General features: G+C 37.5%; 1 protein-coding gene across 9 annotated transcripts in view; it reads right to left on the reverse strand.

Annotated features, from left to right (window-relative positions):
- Nucleotides 1–234: 234 nt before the first annotated feature.
- PDE4D (phosphodiesterase 4D) overlaps nt 235–22,489 on the reverse strand; it is a 1,204,091-nt gene continuing 1,181,836 nt past the window's right edge. For 8 of the 9 annotated variants that reach the window (XM_089908363.1, XM_089908364.1, XM_089908362.1 and 5 more), the window contains 9 exons: nt 17,358–17,451; nt 15,814–15,986; nt 15,159–15,257; nt 14,140–14,304; nt 12,739–12,838; nt 8,029–8,183; nt 6,470–6,592; nt 5,809–5,991; nt 235–5,092 (listed from right to left, as the gene is read on the reverse strand). In XM_089908363.1, coding sequence (XP_089764489.1) covers nt 4,679–5,092; nt 5,809–5,991; nt 6,470–6,592; nt 8,029–8,183; nt 12,739–12,838; nt 14,140–14,304; nt 15,159–15,257; nt 15,814–15,986; nt 17,358–17,451 — 1,506 coding nt within the window. In that variant the 3' untranslated portion in view covers nt 235–4,678. The remainder of the gene's footprint in view (nt 5,093–5,808; nt 5,992–6,469; nt 6,593–8,028; nt 8,184–12,738; nt 12,839–14,139; nt 14,305–15,158; nt 15,258–15,813; nt 15,987–17,357; nt 17,452–22,489) is intronic. The other variant, XM_089908365.1, reaches the window with a different exon arrangement.

Consider the following 22,489-nt stretch of genomic DNA (forward strand, 5'->3'; position numbering starts at 1 on the left):
AAACACTGTGCTTAATGTTGTAGGCCATTTACATAATTTTGGCATTTTTTTTCTGTAGCAAGATTAATCTACATAATTTGGCTTCATTGGACTGTGACTATCAATAGTAATGTATGACGTCACTATCCTCCTCTATCCCACCTTAACAATCTTCATGGCCCTCGGACACCTGTGCTGACTGAACTACAAGTTAAAATGAATAACCTTTTATTTGTAAAAGATCGAGTCATTAAATAGGCAGAATCAACCCATGCTTTTATTTCCATTGCATATAAAAATTTCATATGAAGGTATTGATGTACAGTACTATCCCCATGGGCTGTAAGAGAGGCTATGAAACCACTAAAAGAATCATCATTTGTAATGCTCACACACAATTTACCACTCTGAAAACATATCCAAAGAAATCAAATTAAAAACAACTAAAATCAGTAAGGATGTTTTTTTGTAATTATAGTGTCCCCGTTGTACTGTTTAAAACAAAAGTAATCAAATTCCTTTGGGCCAGGGCTGCTAAAATCTACAGTTTGTGTCAAAAAAAAAAAAAAAAAGAAAGAAAGGAAATACAAGGAGGCTCATTTTTTCTAGAAAAAGAATCTCTCCTTTCACTAAGTCACACATCCTGAGGGCTGGGCCACTGGGAATTTTTCATAGCTTTTAGGAGCTGTGCAAGGTTGAATTTAAAAATTCTAAAGCAATGCAAGTTTTGCTGAAACAGATTCTAGAGAATGGTGAATCCATTATGCCGTGTGAATTGGCATCATATAAAACTTTGTGTTTAAATACATGGATTTACATACGTAAGGAAATTTGGTTCATCTTAGTTGAAGGGTTAAAAACATGACCTTTTTCACATTATATATTTCCTTAACATGACAGGAAGCCAAGGAATAAATTACTAACACACGTGACCTACGGCTCTAATTTCAAATCAAATTCGTTTGCCCATGTGCTCTAGAAGCCAAAAAAGACTTTTTATAATCACTGGACAAGAATATATCTTCCCAGTAGTGTTTGAAAATAAAAAATCAAATGTAACTAACTAACGTAGCTCAGTTAGTATCTGATAGGGAAAAATCACCAACGTATATGCCATGCTGCTTCATGGCAAAAAGTACCTAAGGGCTTGTCTCTCAAAAGGGTCTCAGAATGCTCCAGAGGTTGTCTGTGTTTCTGTAAAATCCAGCTGTTGCCAGAAATCCAACAGATCAAAGCTCAGATGTGAAATGCCCAGCCCTAGCCCCACCACTACCTAACTTTCAAAGGCAGCAAAACAGAAGAAAATATTGATTAAAGTTAAGGCACAGCCCTGGGACCAAAGACCTGCAGCTATGTTTTCTTAATTTTATATACCTTTATGTATTTTATAGTTTCCTTGAATCTTCCATAAACAAGCTCTAAGGTGACAAGACTATTTTATAGAAGAAAAGAAAATGTACAAGGAGTATGTATACACACCATTCTCTCACCAAGAGTTTCCAAATATATCAACACCATCCCATTGCGGGATGATGTTTTAATAAGAACTGATAATTTACAATTAACATTACAGTATGTACATTACAATAAATACATGGTTGTAAACAGACAAACAAGACTGTATTACCGGTAAGGTCATTTGGTGAGAAAAAAATGCATGGCACAAAAAATAAATAATGCATTCAAAGAGTATCATAAAGCTTTCTGTAAAATCCACTTCATTCAAGTTTTTTTTTCCTTGTCTGCAATTTGTTCTATCTACATTATTTTCTTGTGAATTTTAAGTGACGTAAAAGAAAATTGAAACAGCATTATTGTGTTCAGTAACTTGCAAGCTGAAATGTACTGGTTTTATACAAACTTGGACATTTTCTCCCCCGTACAGTACCCAGATATTGCATTTTCTTATGGCATTTTAGGAAATGTAAAGTCACTTGTAAAAGGACATTCTTTTTAAAGCGGTGTATAATTCTGAAGCACACTTTGGCAAAAGGAAAGGGAGAGGAGACGTATATTGTATAGTGCACTAGTCCCTATCTTTTGGATATTATGTCTCTTCTACAATTTGATTGTCCATCAGTGGATATCTTTACAACGTGACCATTAAAACCCAACAAATTGAAAAAAAAAAAAGCCTCTCTTTTTTAGTGCAGTTATAAATCTTTTCAGGTCTGGATTTGTTTGTGACATATTGCTGTTTTAATTTTTTTTCATTATTAAGATTCTAGGCACTCTGTGGGGGAAATACCAAGCATTAGGGAGGGGATGGAATGAGAATATTTTGGAGAAAGGAATAAACACTAGATTCTTTGCTTTTTCCTCTAAACCTCCATCAGGGACAAATAAAATTAAAATGGAAACAAGTTTCCAAATATTCTTGTGAAACCACTTGCCAAACATAAGACTTTCTTTGAAAGTCTGGTTCTTACAGGGGAAGGAGGGTGGAAATCTGATAATTAATTGGTCAATTCCTATCCTGTGCTCTGTGTGAAAGATCGGAGCTACATAATTTTTCTATCCAAATTTCTAAGCATCAGTGGATCTCAGGGGATTAAACTAGCTATCTTCAGCTTGGGTCATTTCCCTGGCTGCTAACTTAGTGATTAGTCCCCAGATGGCTTCTTTTGACATCCCCAATATAAATGTTTTTCAGGGCTACAATTTTATTTAGTGTTTTATTTATTTTCCATTTGGTCTGATACTCCTTTAGCCTCTACTTGGGTTCTTGGATGTCGCTCTAAAAAATGATTATTCGGGCTCCAAACTCTTCACAGAGACGGTAAACACTTTATTAAGAGCTGAAGTGGGAAGGAAGTCCAAACTAAATAAATGCCCCAAGATGCCAACTGAACATAAATACTGGGAATCAATCTCTAAAATTGTAATACATTTCTTGATGCTAAATTTAGCCAACAGCGATCTCTAATATTTGACTTATGCAGAATCTTCTTACCCAGCCCAGTATTTTAAAACGGCATTATATTGCCAAATCTCTGGTGCCAGGGGCATCATCAACTTCTTTCTGTCAGTGTATTTAAAGAAGCTCTTCTCCACAAGACATACTTATGGATCCATGATAACTGATAAATCAAGTGCTACATGTTACATGGCTGTCCTTTAAGGAAGAGTCATTGCTACACTTAAAATCACTTCTCAGGAATATTCCTCATACAGTTCTTAATCCCATGGTGAAATCAGAGAAACAAAAGAGCATTCATTGTACTGGTCTTCATTAATATATTCTGCTAATATTGTTAAAAAATTACCTAGCTAGCTGTTAACGTTTCTTTGTAAATCAAAAGTAGAAGCTAGTCATTATATATGACCTCATGGCAGAAAAGAATGCTAACTCTAACTTGACTACCTGTTCTTTGCATCAGTCAGCATGGTGGTGATATATTTGATAAGACCCCACGCAGTGAATGTGGACAGAGGTTCAAACACACACTGATAATGAAGCAGCACAAGGGGGAAAAGTTCTTACTATGACTGTGAAAACAAAAACGAGCATGAAATGTGTGGGTTATTACAAAGACATGCACTTGTGAAATGAGGGTCTATCGCCACAGCAAAATGTTCTCAGAAGACGCTAAGTAGGAAAATATCTAAAAAAGACTGACCATTTTAGCTACTGGGTATTTATATATCTCTCACTTGCTTCAGAAAACACCAACTGATAACTGAGTGTCCATGAGGCTTGAGACACATTAGACAGAATGCACATCAAAGTATTATGGAACGAGTATTCGCTTTGCACACGGTGAAGAGAAATGTAAGTGGGGAGCAACTCTGCGTGTCTGAAAGGAGTGAAACGAAAAGCCAGTAAATGAAGACCTACAAAAAGGGTTTCCTGCAACATAAAGTCAACTTTTGTTTTTAAAATATGGAAGTCATTGGTATATAAAACAACGGGTCACTACAAATCAGTTAATTGCTATGAAGTCTAAGGTGCAAGTAAAATTTGTAAATTAGGTTTATCCAGTGTAGCACAGATTTGTACTGAAAACTTGCAAGTTACTCCTTAGAAAAAAAATAACCAGTGGCAGATGAAGTTCTGAACATAGTTTTTTAAATATAATACCTCAATACATTTAATAATAAAAGTAAGCTCTACAAAAAATCTGTTTTACATATCATACAAAATGTAGAGGTCAGTGCAGCTCACTGAACCACACTGTTCAGTCAGGTATCAGGAAGACTTGAAATTAGAAAATTATGCAATTTCTGTGGCTCATCTTCTTCCTGGTAACAGCTTCACAATGTGTCCTGTTCCTGACCCATGTGTTGCTTCACTCCGTCCACGTAATGCCTTCTTTCTGCTGAAAATATTGCAAACAAATAAAAAGGAAAAGAACCCCCAAATCATCTCAACTTTTGGGCTGCCTGATGAGCCACACTCCCTAGAAAACACTTTGGAGTTGATTTTCTCTGCTTCTTCAGCTCGACCGAGCTGCAGTCTTCGGACACTGCCGTTCGTGGAGATGTCCCCCTCGTTCTGATGACATGGAGGTGAAAAAACTGGTGATGATATTCCTGAGCGCTAGACTGAGTCGTCAAGGTCAGTTTTGTTCCGCAAACGTCCTGGCAGATGACAGTGAGGTGTGACCGTAGTTGTGGCATGTGACATGCACTTTGGAAACAATGTTTCTACTTAAAAAAACAAAAAACACAAACAGAAGGCATGGAAGTCTCTGCCCTGTTATGTGTCGGGCGAGTGATCTCCGATGGCACAGGCCTCGGGCTGGCTCTCCTCCTCTGCCACGGCTTCCTCTTCCGCCTGCTCGTCCAGGGGGATTTCGGTGGACTCCGAGTCTTGAGTGCAGAGCGTCTTGGAGTCACTGCAGCTAGTGTCTTCTTCCACTTGACTCCCACTGTCCTTTTCGGTGTCTGACTCGCCGTCCTCCTCTAAAGTCAGTTCAAACTGGAACTTCTCGGTTTGACCCTGCCGGCCCTCCTCCTGGTCATCCGGTGCCGGGGAGGGGCTCTGAGGAATCGTGCTCTGGTACCACTCACGATTGTCCTCCAAAGTGTCCAAAATGTCCTGGGCGTCAGGATGGACCAGGTCTGCCCACGTCTCCCAGAGAGGATGAACAATGTAGTCTATGAAGCCCACCTGATTAAAAAAAAACAAAGCCGATTGGGACTAAGAAACAATGGAAGAGGTTAACGAGCCCCCTCAAATGTAACTAATTGATATGTTGAATTAAATTTTTATATATGATATATAGAATTTACAGAAAAATACATAAAATATAATATGCTCTGCAAGTATAACACTGAGCTGAAGACTACTAACCTTAGTTTGGTAAAACAGTCATTGTTTTAGGTAGCAGACCAATAAAAAAATGTCGTTACTAGCTGGTAAAAACTAGCTTCTCGAACTCTGAGTCCAAGAGTCTGTGATGTAAAAAAAACCTCCAGTTGTTTACATGGCAGGACTTGGCTTGAGGCTGGGACTTTATTTTAGAATAGCCCATTCGTAGGTAAATCCACAGAGCTGAAATAATGCCATGTACTCTATATGGATTCATATAACTTTATTCACTTATGAATTGAGATAGCTGAAATAATTCTACACATATGAATATACTATATACATATAGTCATGATGAATGAATATACTGTCCTATGAACGTATATATGACTATATGAATATAAATTCTAAGAATCAAAGAATGTTTTGGCTTGCAAACACTAAGGTGGACATTGAGCTTGACAAAAGAAAGTAATTAAGAAAACCCAATAAAATACTGTGTGACATGCATACGGCGTAACCAAATGTTCCGTGTAGTTGTGTTCTCTCTGAAAGCTTTATGCTTAAGGCATCACCTGTGATTTTTCCACAGAGGCATTGTGCTTGTCACACATGGGGCTTATCTCCATGCCCCGCTCCCTCTCTCGGTCCCCTTGGCGGAAGAACTCCTCCATGATGCGGTCCGTCCACTGGCGGTATAGCTGGAGGGGCTTGGTTGGGTTGCTCAGGTCGGCACAATGCACCATGTTCTGAAGGACCTAAAACAGATCAATGCCTTCTCTATTTAGCACCTGCTCCATTTTTACTAGAAATTCACATCAGATGACTGTGACACTTAAAAATACATGTAGTGTAAGAGTCGTGCCAGACAGCTCGACCATGGTGTGTCTGTGTGAAGTTCACACCTGTATTAATAGTCCCAAATTATGCCACTTCTACTGCATCTAAGTATCATAAGAGAAACTGTTCATGTGCATGGTTGATTAAATTCAGAGCTGCTTAAGTGGTTGGTTTTGTAGGATGTTACTTTTTTTTTTTTTTAACGCATTTCCACTTGAAAAGGCGAACAGGATTTTATCTGGTTAATTCTCAAGATTAAGAATTTGGATAAAAATCCTGCTTATAGCTACTAAAATTATAAGTTGGAGAAAAGGAGACATAAATCTTATCTAAGCTAGACACACAGACACGTGTACACACACACACACTCAGACACAGCACATTCGAATGCTTTACCTGAATCCTATCAGAATAATTATCAAGAAGAAGAACTCCAGAACTTGTCACTTTCTTAGTTTCAACCATAGTTTTCAAATCAGCCAGCAGATTCATGTGCTTTGACATGTCTGTTGCAAGTACCTTAAAAGACAGAGTATTTAAAAAAAATTTTTATTGCAGTATAGTTGATTTACAATGTTGTGTTAGTTTCACACGTACAGCAAAGTAAATCAGTTATACAATACATATATCCACTCTTTATTTTTTAGATTCTTTTCCCATACAGGTCATTATGGAGCATTGAGAGTAGAGATCTCCATGCTATACAGTAGAGATATTTCTTTTCTTTTCTTTTTTTTTAGCCACACCTCTTGGCATGTGGGATCTTAGTTCCCTGACCAGGGATCGAACCCGTGTGTCCTGTAGTGGAAGCACGAAGTCTTAACCACTGGACCGCCAGGGAAGTCCCAACAAAGAGTATTTTAATAAGTAAAAAACGTCCAGGGGAAAAAAGTCAGAATTTGCACATAAAAATATCATGGAGAACGTGAGAAGAAATGGAGAACCACTCTGTTGTCTAATAGCTATGTGTGGGAATCCTTTACTGCTTCTTGGGGCAGAGTCTTCTCCCCTTTGCTATCAATTTCCCTGGAAGCCCAGATACATGTGTGCAATATACAGAAACAGTAGGCACTGGCAGCCACTTTCATAGTGATAGAAAGGGATATTTCCATAGATAAGACATCATCGTACGTTTTGTTTGTCTGTGTTTGATTTTGCGGTACGCGCGGGCCTCTCACTGTTGTGGCCTCTCCCGTTGCGGAGCACAGGCTCGGGACGCGCAGGCTCAGTGGCCATGGCTCACAGGCCCAGCCACTCCGCGGCATGTGGGATCTTCCCTGGACCGGGGCACGAACCCATGTCCCCTGCATCGGCAGGCGGACTCTCAACCACTGCGCCACCAGGGAAGCCCCATTGCACGTTTTGAAGTTTTTCTATCCCTTGTGCTAGAAAGTGGTTACTGATCTACGATGGAGTGAGTCAAGGTTGCTTACAGAGTGCTTCAGAAACAACATTCTGGTCAATTTTCTGCTTATCCAAACCAGATAATACCTGCCTTTCTTTGTATGTACAAAGCTTAACAGATTAAGTTTTTGACAACCAGAGATATTCGTGTGTCTCATAATCACTGTGAAAAACCTGCATAGAGAAAAGACTAATATCATGCATGTTTCTACATGGCACTTGCGCTGACAGAGATTTTTTTTCCAGTTTTTGAATGGAAAAAGTCCATTTTTTTAGCCAGCTCCCTGTGCTTTTGTTAGCCATCTCTGTCTGCCACCAGACAGCAGGAGTTCAGAAAATAAACCTAGAATGAGGGTAAGCTGTCATTATTCTTAGCCCCAGACTGTTAGCAGTAGAGCATCATTGCCAGCAGCAGGGCCAGCCTCTGGGACAAACAAGGCAGCATTATCTTGAAATATACATGATACTTTCCCTGATAGTCATCTCATTCTTTTTTCTTTTTAAAAACACCATGCATCACAGTTCTCTTTTTGCTTTTATCAGTTACTTACAATATCAATGACCATCTTCCTTAATGACTGTCTTTGCTTTTTGGTCAAATTCTGGAAAATGTCGCAGTTTTCTTCCTGAAGCAACTTAAAGCCCACGGCCAAATGATGGTTCTCCAGGACAGAAGAATCATTGTACATCAAGGCAAGTTCAGAGTCTTGAAAGAAAGAGACAGAAGGTTAGCAAAGCCATTTATGCTAAGTTTATCTTATTCTTCATATTCTGAGATATTTTGGGTTTAGGAAGCAATTTCCCCTAAACGTCTCTGCTCGCATTCCCATTACATGACAACACCCAGGAGAAAGTCTGCTAGTTAATGTAACCACAGAAAGATCCCTGGAATCTTGGGAGTGTATTCTAATGCTCTTGGCACACGGCAAGTCAGTTCACCCTGTGGCTTCAGCTTCCTCCGCTATAAAGGGAAAGAAGAGTTAGGCCAGATTACCTTGAACCTCCTCTCCGGATCTGCCAGAGGCAGCTCCGTAAGCTCAGCAGAAGAAGACATTATCCCTAACATTTACAACATGTCCAGAGCATAGAATGTTGTATCCTGACAATTGTGGACCACCTACCCAACACTGTATACAATGTAAAGATCATGTGATTTAGGATTATTCGTACTCTGAGAAGGAACAAGAACAGCTTGGAACACATGAACAATATCAGATTTGTTCATGTTTGTGCTTATTTGGTTCATAGTATAGCTTTGAAAGGCAAAGCTTTATTCATTTTTCCATTTCCTTTTCCAAGTATCTTGGCAGTCACTATACACATGTATATTGCCCGTCCCAGCTGCATGTTCAGGGCTTCACACAGAGACGGGTGTTTAGCTGCCTACATTTCTCCAGAGTGAAGATTCTGCCATTCCCCCACAATTGTCCTGGACCTATTTTAGGTAGTGACAAATCCTGCCTCTTTCCTAGTTCCTATAAATAGCAGGCTCAGACCTATAAGGTAGTCATTAAAAAAAACTGACGGGTGCTTCATTCTGTTGCCACTTAAGTCACTGTAAAGACTAAAAGCATACGTATTTGATCTTTCTTCTGACTCATGTGTGGAAAATATATATTCTTTTCTAATAAAGAAATATCCAATACTATTCAAGGACTATTTTAAAGAAGCTAGGGAGGACGAGAGGGGTTCAAGAATATTTTGACTGAAATCCTATGATTTTAGGTTTATACAGAAAAATAACATTCTATTTATAAGCTACAAATATAGCTGTGGAAAGCTTATTTTAAAATGAGATCAGTGAAATAAAGTGTGTGTACTGTCGCTAGGTCCAGCTCCACCTTCATACAGTGAAATGCCTCTGCTCTTGAATCTCAAAAGTCATATGCTTTGAACAACGACTACTGTGTTCAAATGTGTGAGGAGATCTTTTCCCCCCAAACCCAGGCATCTTTGCTATAAACAGAAAGTATTCGTTTTCCAAGTAAAATTTACTGCTATATATGTTCTGACGCTGCTTCACTGTTTCAGAAAATAATGCTGTTATGTGAAATGCTTTTTTTAAGGTAAATCTCCCCTAACGTGTTCTATTCAATATTTCATGATGCTATTTACATTTTATGGATTTATTTACATAGTATTGTCCTTGAAAAAGACTTATGCAGCTTCTCACCTGGAATTTCCACTTCTTTACATCCTATTCAGAGTCCCCCATTCCCCTACATCATATATAAAAGCTTAACTGACTCAAAACCTGCAGCATGTTTACAAGGAGTGTACGTGTCATTAACAGCAAATCATCTGGTGCCTAAAACTAATACAAGCAGAATGATTAATGAAAACTGTCACCACAACTAAGAAGCAGAGGTGTCTCTGGCCTAGGAATCAGCCAGGTGAGCCCCAGTGCCCCTCCACCACGGCGAGCCATGCAGCCTCCCTTAAAATAGGACAGGTGACCTCCCATCTACAGGAAGTCTGATCTGATGATTCCAAGTCTTTATTACAAGAAACACAGATTCAGCCTTTGGCTTGAACAGGTTGGCAGCGCCAGCTCCAGGCTAAGAGCCGAGAGTGTGCTAGCCTGAGCCACTGATGCTCAAACAATCCCCAAAAGAAAGAGAAAGCACAAATTTAACGTCTATAAAAAAGGGTTTACTGTAAGCTAAAAATAATCACATAATTCTGATAGGGTATTTCATAAGGCTATTTATTACAAGTTTGCAAGTTATTAGAGGGACTCCCTTAGAGTATGCTGTGAAGCTAAAACTTACTTGTGTTACTGGCTACTAAGCCTCTTCTGAGTCCTGAAATAAAATGATTGCTGGCTTGATCCCTAGTTAACAGCTAACTAAGGCAGTAATTCTCATAATGCCCTGCGGTTCTGATCAACCCTGGGATAACTTTCATCTACCAGGTGATGATGCTCATTCACTCTTTCAGGTATAACACAGCCTCATCACACCCCACCGTCAAGAAAACATCAGCAATCCAAAGCTGTTGACTACCCTGGGCTGCTGAGGCCCCACGGAAAGGAGATCTGCGCAACATCACTGAATAACAAAATGCTTCCAGAAACATGGTCAGTTACCCTTCCACCTCAGGCAGATCATCAGCAAAATGACCTTAATAAACAGACACCCTTGGCCACTGTCCTGTATGCATAATTACCCCATACGTGTCTCCAGTATCTATTCTCAGTGGCTCTCAAACTTTAAAGGGCATCAGATTCATCTGTGGACTGAGGCCTTGCTAGTTTAAGCTGCAGACTCCACGGGTACTCTGATGCCAGCCTAAGCCCATTTGCCCTTAGAGGGTCCACAAGAAAGAATAATAGAGTTGGTCCTCATTTTTCTTGAAAAATTTATCGGAGTACTTGGAAGACAGTGACTTTATTATCAGTTGTTTTACTCTGTTCTCTATTCTTAATTCTAATGTTATAATATGGGAACATACAATATTATATATAATAGGATGCAAAGAAAACACATAGGTCTGATTTTGGTATTATTAATTTAAAGAAAAAATGCACACCTTTCTTAATGGCAAAAATTAAAACAAAATTTATATGTATTTGTTAAAAATCTATAAAATTAAGAACATATCAAGACATACATAAGAATCAAAAAAATGAATCAAGCCAGGATAATAAAAAATTGGCAGTGTACCTTTTACTGTATGAACTTCCTGTTCTTTACAGAAAGGACACAGTCGACCCTAACCAATGATACAATGTAAACTCATGTAGCTGCCTCTAATGTATATAAATATTTATGTGTCAATATATAGTAATGTTTTGGTGACTCCTGAAAGCACCCCATTATAGGTTCTCATAAGGTGGCTGAAACATGAAATGTTATCCTGTCTAATCCTAGATAAATAAGTTCATAAACCAGACTTCTAAAATGTACTGACTATCCACACATTTTTGGAAATCCATGACTTTCAATCCTCCTATACATGAGTGAGTTACTAAAGTGCATTTTGTTACAGGGCAGTCCAGAGGCTATTAAAAATATACAAATAGGTAAATAATCCAAAAGATCTGAGTTAAATCTCTCAAAACAAGGCTATACTTAAATTCTCTCTTTAAATCTGGCTGTGTTGTGAACGAATGGTGAAGGCACAGATGCTACTGGAGCTAGATTGCTACAGGGCACGAGGAGACTATTATCCACAACTCGCGGCAAAGAGGAAAGGCAAACCCTTAACAGATATGAAAAACACTAACAACTTTGAACTTTATTTTTTCACATATAAAACTGACTTTATAATGTTAATCTACCATGGTGTGAGGGAACTTAATAATGAATGGTACACGTAAATTATTTACCAGTTAACTTCAAGTACAGAAAGAACAGAATTTCTGTAAAGTTTAACCTCTTTGCAAAAGCCTAGCTCAAGCACCACTAACATTCCCTACAGAGGTTTTCTATGCAGCTGTGTCAGAGGTGTCGCACACTGAAGAGTCTACTATTCTTTATATTTCCAAATTCAGTGATGACTTATTTTATGAAATGTCACCAGTGAGAAAAAATTAATGGTTAAAAAAATATTAAATAAAAAGAGATAGTTAGTCAAAAGAGAAGTTCCTACTGCCCTCAGCAGGAGATTTAAAAAGGAAAGAACAAGGACTTCCCTGGCGGTCCAGTGGTTAAGACGCCACGCTTCCACTGGTAGGGGGCAGGGGTTCAATCCCTGGTCAGGGAACTAAGATCCTGCATGCTGCGGTGAGAAATTTAAAAAAATAATAATAAATTTTAAAAAAATAAAATAAAGGAGATATTTCTAATAAAAAAATAAAATAAAAAGGAAAGAACAGGGCAGGGCATGGTGGTGGAGAGGGAAAGAGGAGTTACAGCCTCTGGAGAGGATTAAATGACAACCTACAGAAAATGACGAATTTAACATTTATTCTGATAACTTCTTTTATTTGAAACTTTAGGGGCAATCTAACTCTCGACATCTTTCGGCAAACTTTCACTTTTGATTGCCCTTGTCTACTAATATGGTAATATATTATTTCTAGAGAAGTACTGGAATGCATGTTTTTCAAACATCATATGCCTCATGGGATATGAATATAATTTTTAGAGCTAGGCTACACTAACATATGCTATCACTGAAACGCCTATCCGCACATCTCAAGAGAACATTATGGCTCTGGAGACATAAAGACTCTCAGTCATTCTATAAAGACTCTCAGTCATTCTAAAATGTACAAAGGAACATTTTTTCTGCAAAAATAAGCATGCTTTACTTACTTGTATTGATCAGAAACTGATTGGACACACCAGGATGATCTACATCATGTATTGCACTGGCAAAAATTGCTGCAAGAATCTCTAAATCTGTAAACACAGCCTGAAAAAATCCAGACAATATCTGATTTTATTATAACTCATGATCAAACCTTTTCCAATGGTTATTTTTTTTAAATATTAAAAAATGAGCATCTACAAATTTTTTATAGAAAATAATAGCTTATTTTAAAAGTATTTAAGATGATGTTTAAGGATATTCTGAAAATGTGCATAAAATTAATGACATGAGCAATTATTTTCCTTTCTTCCATTCTAAACAGGGACTCTCAATCTCAGCAAAACTGACATTCGGGGCCGGATAATTGTTCGTTATGGGAGGCCATCCTGTGAATTACAGGATTTTTAGTAGGATCCCTGGCCTCTACCCATGAGATACCAGTAGCATGTACCCCCGAGTTGTGACAGCTAAAAATGTCTCCACATATTGCCAAATGTCCCTGGGGGAAGGGAGGAGTACGAGTAAAAGGGAAAATCACCCCCAGCTGAGAACTCTTCACTCAAACGATGACGTATTAACAGTTTTATAATGAAACAATCTGAACTATAAAATATATTAGCAAAGAGAATCACTCTCCCAAACAATGAAGGAACTCAAATTGAACTATAAAATATATTAGCAAAGAGAATCACTCTCCCAAACAATGAAGGAACTCAAATTGCTTTACTAAACATTTAATGGAACAACTTCATAGGATCTGGTAACATTAAAGATGTGTTTCCTTCTAATAAGTTCTATGAAAAATACCAATGCACTGCTAGTATTGATATTTTATAAAATAATCATCTTTGAACTATAACTGAAAAAATCCTCAGGCTAAATTCCCAAAAAACCCCACACTAACTGAAAACTGAGGAAGCCAGATTTGCTTTGTGGAATGTCCACTAGATCATTTCAAAGAAGCAGTATCATAAAACACAGGAATCCCTGAATCTTTTTTTTTTTTTGCGGTATGTGGGCCTCTCACTGCTGTGGCCTCTCCCGTTGCGGAGCACACGCTCCGGACGCGCAGGCTCAGTGGCCATGGCTCACGGGCCCAGCCGCTCCGCGGCATGTGCGATCTTCCTGGACGGGGGCACGAACCCGTGTCCCCTACGTCGGCAGGCGGACTCTCAACCACTGTGCCACCAGGGAAGCCCCCTAAATCTTTGATTAATTATCACAGACAAAATTCATCAAAGACTCAACTGTTTATTTACCACAATGACATTTCGCTCCCATAACTCAATAATATTTCTAGTGAAGTCGATTATTGTTTGCCTGTGCACCCTTCAGTATAAAAGTTGAAGAAACCATTATGAGTGGCAAGTTAGTGTTTTCAAAGGTTTAGAAAGCAGGTTTACCTCCAAAGCAGGTGTAGATAACAGCACGTGTGTTGACTGGACGACGTCTGCAGCGTGAATATTATTGTGGTAGGCCACATCAGCGTGGTAATGATCTTCCAGGGTCATTAGGTATGTAATTAAAGTGTCCACTGGAATTTTAAATGTTTTTAATAAATCCCGTTCCTGCGGGAGAAGAAATTCTCTTAACATTTTGTCCTTATAGAAAAGATTTTCCATACAGTATGTTAACAACAACAACAACAAAATATCACCCCCAGTGTCGCCTATGGATAACCCAGAAATGGGAGTAGCACTCTCTCAATGTCTAGTGAAGACAATGAAAACCCTTGGGAATGATCCAGCGACTTCAGGGACAAAACCAGAGTCGACTTGTCCTTCTGGAGCCCAGCAATGCTTTTCTCAAGTTATATGGTGTCAGGAATGAGCTGCCAACTATCAAAGTATCTGTGTCCCGGGATCCTGAAGGCAGCTTCAGTACAACACCAATGACAAGGATACTGGATCAAAACAAGTGAGACACAATATCCTCTCGAGGGTTGGAGCTGCCCTTCCATGTACCAGGGTGTCTATAGCTGCAACTTCTCATATAAATCCTAACACTGAACTGGGGCAAAAACTTGACAAGAATGAGAAACCGATGTGAAGGAGAGAGCAGTCCACAAGACAGTGACTGAAGAAATTACATACTAAGATTAGTCAGCAAAGGGCTTATTCAATTTGTAAAGTTAGCACTCCATTCTCTATGCAAGTCAGGATCACGTGGATGATTTTTAAAGTCTTATTTTAATGAAGTGCTTTAATTTGCCCACATCACATCTTTTTCTTCAATGGAAAAAATAACACAATGGATTTGTGTTTTACCCACAAGCTAACCTTTCTGTATTCTTATTTTGAAAAAAGTTATCAAAATAAGTCAAAGAGGGTAAGTAGTGAAGAAGATAAAATGCAGGCACAATTCACAGACTGGACGTTATGACACCAAATAAAAGAGAGGTGATAGAACTTAACTGCATTACCTGAAAAATGGTGTGCATGATAACAGTCAAAGGCCGGTTCCCAGACAACTCTGCTATTCTGAAAACGTGAAGACCCCATTTGTTCACATCTTCTAGTTCCTGGGGTTAACGAAAGATAGAACAAATCTGATTGCAGAAGTAGAACAGGAAACAATGAACACAATCATTTAAAAATTACTGACTTCAATGAAAAGATCATTAAATTAAAAAAAAATTCATTTTAAATGTAATGATGCACCATGTAAGTACAGGCAAACTTTAGGCAAATCCGCTTAAGCATACTAGAAACTGAATGGTGTTGCTTAACCTTATGTCTCTGACAATAAAACATATTTACATACTTGAAATATTGATCTCAAAGTATTTCTCCAATAGTTAAAACCTACTCTCAAAAACTTTAATTATTCTCCTAAAAGACTTTTTAATTGTTTAAGGTCAAAGAATCAAATATAGGTGCAAAAATAAAGAACACCAAACTGCCTGTCTAAACCCACATATTAATAAAACCCAAGTGATTTAGAAAGAGCTTTATAAAGGGCTTTCCCATCTTCCAAAAAAAACCTCCCACAAATTAATAAACTTTTCCATTTATATAAAAGAGAAGGTATCAAAGTTCACTGCATATTTCTGATCAGGATACTTGAAATCGTCTTACCTTGGCAAGGATGTCTTCTTGTTCAGTTTTGACCCCAAACCTGGGGATGCTTGAATTAGTCAAGCTGGAGCTGTGCATCAATTTCTTGACCCCACTGATCTGAGACATTGGCCTTTTCTTTTTCTCCTTTTCCTTCTGAGTTGGAGAAGGAATTTCCACTTCATGTTGCTTATCTTAAAAATTTAAAAAAAAATTCTTCATTTACTATTAATTCTACCTGGGTTTTTTTTTTATTATAACATGCATAATGGCGGATTTTAATTGATCAGTATATATTCTAGGAAATGTTTCCAAGTAAAACTCCTTTTAAAGAAGTTGAGTATTTATAATTCGATGTGGACTTAATTTGATACTCTCAAACACAAAATTAAGCAAATAAATTCCACTGCAAAATAATTAACATCAAATGTATTCAGTGATTACGTCTTTTGAAAAACTTACGACAGCAGACTTGGAGAAGGCAAAAGACACTGGTTATTTTCACTGCTCATCGATTTCATTCCTATTTAAAATTCACTTAGTGGTGAGAACATTGCTCTTGCCAATTAAGAACTCCAGTTTCAATACCTACTTTGAAATGGAAGAAACTTCGCGCACAAATATAAAAACAGCACTGTGTGAACCTAACAGCTTACTGAAATGGGTCATTCTGTGGGAGCAAACACAGCGTATGTGAAGGACTTAGATCGCTACTGCTAGTTTACATTTTCTATACGATAGTGAGATGGGGGAATAATGCAATAAGGTTTTATGGGGAGCGCAGAGTAACTCCAATATTATCTGATAACTAAATATCAGATTCACAAAAGCTAATTGTTGTTTTCAAATAAGACATCAGATGTCTCAGTACACTCATTCACTATTTCAAGACAGTGAGCTCCTTTAACTTGTCCTTGCACAGAGTGTGTGTTCAATAAATGCCTGTTTAGTGAATGTGCTAATTAGCTATTACGACAGTTTTGTTTTGAAAGTAAATTCAGATCAAGGATGTGTTCAAGTTATTGGTTTTCCTTTACTGCATTTTCTTTCTGTGGATGGAGGGTGGGGTAGGGGTGTCCCAGTACACCATACTGTCAGCTATTATCAGCAAGCTTTTTTTTAGCTCTTGTGTTATATTTATCTGTCTCTCCAGTCTACCAGGCATGGTGCCCATTAGACTATCAACTCATTGAGTTTAGGGACCATTTCTAATTGATCATTAAATACCTAGTGCCCAGCAATGACTGGCATTTAACAAGAATTTGTTGAATGCATGAATATGTCTCTCTATAAGATACATTTTACAGTTGAGTACTTTGGAAAAACGGACAATATACAACTTTAATTCTGAGAATCCCTGAAGTCCTGAATAAAACAAAAAGATAAAACACATCCTTTGTCACCTTAGGTTCTAAAGCTTAGAGGCTCAAATTATTAATATGATGAATGAAAACAAATGGAATTCCTAACTCTTATTTCCAAAATAAGTTTGCACCCCAGTCTGCTTCCAAAAACAAACAATGCAAAAAACTTTAAAAAAATTGCATTTAAATTGTTATTCTCACCTAAGAATGTGTTTGATATATACTCTGACACTTGATTTCCAGACCGACTCATTTCAGAGAGATGGGTGAGCTCCCGATTAAGCATCCTTTTAAACTGAAAAACAGAAAGATAAAATGAAATAACAGAAGAGGAAAGTTGAAGTGAAATAACATAAGCATATGTTAAGATACAGAAAATATGCCAAAGAATTTTTAACCTGTCCTGACTCTTTAGATCAGTGCCATCCAATAGAACTTCCTACAATGATGAAAAAATTCTATAATCTCCGCTATCCATTACAGGAGCCACTAGCCATATGTGGCTATTAAGCAATTGAAATGTGGCTAGTGCAAATGAGGAGCTGAACTCTGGATTTTATTTCATTTTAATTAATTTAAACTTCAATAGTTACATGTAGCTAGGGGCTATCATATTGGACAGCACAGATTGAGACACTCAAGGACGACATTAATTAAGGGGAAAAAAGGCATAAAAAATAACATGCATTATTAGTATTTAGAGAAGAGAAAAAAACTAATTTAGAAACATACAAAAGGGTTGCCACACAATAAAACATGGTATGTTTTCATGAATTAATTTGTCATTAGCAGAAATGAGTAAGTATACTGGTCAGAGGTTAAAATGTAGTCTTTTCCCCCAAAGCAAAACTGAATAGATGTATTTGAGTACTCTCCCAGAACTATGGAGAAAATATTTGAATAGATACTATATGATATTTCCTTTGTAAAGTTTTTTCTAAGTAGGGATTTATTGGTTCTCAAACATTCACAGAATTTACCAATCTTCCTAAGTCCCATAAAAACAACTGAAAATTGACCTGTTCAATTGAAACTTCACTGCTTCACAATTTATTTTACTGGCGCTCCGGTGCCTATTTTATCCAAAGAAATTTGTCTACCACCTGGAATTTATCTACCACCACTACATGGCGTTATCAAAATCCAGAATTCTCCATGATGTTATGCTTTTCCATCCATCAACTGCTTCTTTTTTTTTTTTAACATCTTTATTGGAGTATAATTGCTTTACAATGGTGTGTTAGTTTCTGCTTTATAACAAAGTGAATCAGCTATACATATACATATATCCCCATATCCCCTCTCTCTTGCATCTCCCACTCACCCACCCTATCCCACCCCTCTAGGTGGTCACAAAGCACGGAGCTGATCTCCCTGTGCTACGCGGCTGCTTCCCACTAGCTACCTATTTTATATTTGGTAGTGTATATATCTCCATGCCACTCTCTCACTTTGTCTCAGCTTACCCTTCCCCACTCCCATGTCCTCAAGTCCATTCTCTACGTCTGTACGTCTGTGTCTTTATTCCTGTCCTGCCCCTAGGTTCTTCAAAACCTTTTTTTTTTTTTATATTCCATATATATGTGTTAGCATATGGTATTTATTTTTCTCTTTCTGACTTACTTCACTCTGTATGACAGACTCTAGGTCCATCCACCTCACTACAAATAACTTCATTTATTTTTATGGCTGAGTAATATTCCACTGTATATATGTGCCACATCTTCATTATCAATTCATCTGTCCATGGACACTTAGGTTGCTTCCATGTCCTGGCTGTTGTAAATAGAGCTGCAATGAACATTGTGGTACATGACTCTTTTTGAATTATGGTTTTCTCAACTACTTCAACTGCTTCTTAATGTATCTTCCTTTGACTTCCAAAATAACCCAAATAGACCTTTTAATATACCTTAATATTTCTCTTAACATACATTAACATACAGTAACTATTAGATACTTGATCCAAAAAAGTCACATATTACTCTAATATTTAGTAGCCTTTAAAATTTTTAATTTCCCCATAAATCCTCATTTAAGTCCAGAAAAAGAGAGTAGTGAGTTCATTGTTTAGTAATGTCTGAAATGTAATTCTAACTCAGTATTTAATTAGTTTATTAGAATTTTTAAAAAAATCTTGATTCTCTGCATAATTCATACCAAGGTGTTCTAATTCAAGATAATTTGGCGAATAGCTTCCAGAGTTAATCTTATTGACCACCTAGATTAGGTATAAGAATTTATCACTGTAAAGTACTGAGAGAGATCAATACAAAATTTCAACAGGCTTTTTTTTTTTTTTTTTTAAGCAGTACGAGGGCCTCTCACTGGTGTGGCCTCTCCCGTTGCGGAACACAGGCTCCGGACGCGCAGGCTCAACGGCCATGGCTCACGGGCCCAGCCGCTCCGCGGCATGTGGGATCTTCCCGGACCGGGGCACGAACCCACGTCCCCCGCATCGGCAGGCGGACTCTCAACCACTGTGCCACCAGGGAAGCCCTCAACAGACTTTTGAATACAAGAAATGCATATTAGCATTCTCTTGCAGTCAAAACTGAAGAACTGGCTACAACCAATAGAAATGCCTCTGGTTGTTTAACTTACAGGTTGAGAGAGGTTATTCTCAAACTCAGGAACACAAAGTTCACTTTCTTTGTGTATTTTTTTTTATAACTTACTCTGATTATAAAATGCATATGAGATATAAAAAATCTAGAAAGCTATATAGAAAAAATTAGAACTCATGTACAACCCCACTGTCCCACTGCTAATAACCATATATAAATAGCTATATTTCCTTCTATGCCTTTTTTTTCATTTGTATATATATATTTGTTGAAGTACAGTTGACTTAAAAATATCATATGAGTTTCAGGTACACAACAGAGTGACTAAACATTTTATAGATTCTGTACCATACAAAGTTATTGTAATTTTATTGTCTATATTCTCTGTGCTGTACATTACATCTTATGATATATATATATATATATATATATCTCATATATATGTGTGTGTGTCTCTCTCTCTCTCTCTCTCTCTATATATATATATATAGACACACATACCCAGTGGAATATTACTCAACCATAAAAAAGAATGGAATCTTGCCATTTGTGACAACATGGATGGACCTGAAGAGTGCTATGCTAAATGAAAGAAGTCAGAGAAAGACAAATACTGTATGTTTTCACTTATATGTGGAAGCTAAAAAACAAAACAAATGATCAAATATAACAAAACAGAAACAGACTTGCATATACAGAAAAACTAGTGGTTGCCAGAGTGGGGGGCAGGGTAAGGATAGGCAAAATAAGAGAAGGGGATTAAGAGGTACAAACAACCAGTTATGAAATAAATAAGTCACAAGGATGTATATATATTTTTAAAACTGGCATCACGTAGTGTACGAAACGTGGGTTGCTGCTTATTTTCACTGAGCATTATATATTATGATCCGCTGGGGGAAACATACAATTTGGAACCCTCCAAGAATGTTCATGAAGACATTTCCAATAGTGTTCAAAAATTTTTCTGCTGATCTTTTTATAAAGTAATATTTTCTTAAGTAAATTATAGGCGATCAACCAGGAATGTATTAGATTATTTAACTCGCACTGGCACACAGTGGGTGCTCAACATTGAGTTCTTTCTACCTCCCAGTTTCCTGGGCCCTTTTATAGTGATAGCTGATTTTTATCATTGCAGGGCAAATGGATGGAAGATCTAACTATACTTAGGCTCACACAAAGTATATATCTAAATATCTAGCTCCCTTACCAATTCCAAAAAATAATTAGGGTATTAGTCATATAAGAAATGGTCACCATGCTTCAAAAATATAACAATAATACCACGCATAAGGCACAAAGGTAAGTAAATCCTGTTTAATGAATGAAATTTTACTCTTGGAAAAAATCTACTCTTTGGGCAAAATATATTCAAGAGAGTCTGCTAAATATCTTAAACATATATTTAATGAAATATTTCTTTGACCTGAATTGTCTGTGCTATGAGATAAAAGTTGCTATTAAGAACTGCCTGGTCATGACAAAGTCCTTTCTTAAAAGCTGGGGGAATAGGTAAGGCTATCAGCCACTCCTAGCATTTCTACAGTGTGTTATACAGGAACCACTGTCCACCTGCCCTCCGTGAATTTCTCTCAATGTAACTAAAAAACGATGCAACCTCCGTGGGGTGTGGGGGAGTTGGTGCCCCTGGAAAAGTTAGATAGGAGCCCAGTTTTTCTATAGAGACACCTTCTAGCTTGTAAGCAACCTGGTAGGAGGAATATGATGCCATACGCCCAAGCAGAAAAACTGCTTGGTATCTGCAGATATGCCACACAAATTATTGGATTTATCTGTCAGAATATGAAGAACGAGGTGTCTTTTCCTGTCAGTTTGATTACACAACTCATCAAAATAGCCAGTTGGTACAGATAACTGAGGCAAAAAAAATGCCAGTGAAAGGATTCTACTGTGCAGACTGATAAATGACAGATTATATTCTCCTGATTATTTCTGATTCATACACATATATTCCCAGACTACCCTTCTGCCTTTGTTCCAAACTCAAAAGCATGGGTGGAGAAACCCTTCATGGCACACTTATCTCCCTCCCACTTGTGAGGTGCTCCAAGGAAGTCAACATTTCCTTTCAACATAATTAGATGACACAATATTTTAAGCAGTCCTCTTTTTCCCAAGAGTATGGGAGATTTCCTAAAGACAATTTCCAGAGAGTCAATTAAGTTATAACGCAAGGGCACTTTCTAAGAGGAATTAATATGGCTTCCTTTTTGTGCTATTGATATAAAACATACAGTCCAGGGAAGCTAAATTAATAACCACAAAAATTACCATCAGAGTTTTCTCAACTGGTAGTTGCTCTTACAGTTTGGTCTTGGAGTGCACAGCAGGATGTGCTAAAGAACAATAAACTTAACCATTCAACAATCATTTTAAAATGTAAGTGGAATTTCTCTCATTTTAAGATAACTACATACCATTTATTAAGATAATGATATATAATTGCCATGAGGGGGAAAATGATTAGAAAAGGTAATAAAATGTACTTTTTCAGGAACACTGTTATGGGTTCTCAATAAGTGACAAAATACAGAACTGCTTTTCAAAAGAACTGGTTGCAAAATGCAGAGCAATTTAATTGAGCATTTAGATATCTTTAAAAGTGACCTCTAAATATTTTTGGCTGATGAGTTATTCTGATTGTTTCTGGTCTCTAAATAGTCTGAAATAATATGTAGAATTATTGTTGCAACAAAGAAAAACAGAGGAAGATCTCTAAGTGAATGCTTTCAAATCCTTTGT

The sequence above is a fragment of the Delphinapterus leucas genome, chromosome 3, assembly GCF_059928025.1.
Source record: "Delphinapterus leucas isolate spDelLeu-1000000601 "Yukka" chromosome 3, BTC_Dleu_Yukka2, whole genome shotgun sequence".
Lineage (NCBI taxonomy): Eukaryota > Metazoa > Chordata > Mammalia > Artiodactyla > Monodontidae > Delphinapterus > Delphinapterus leucas.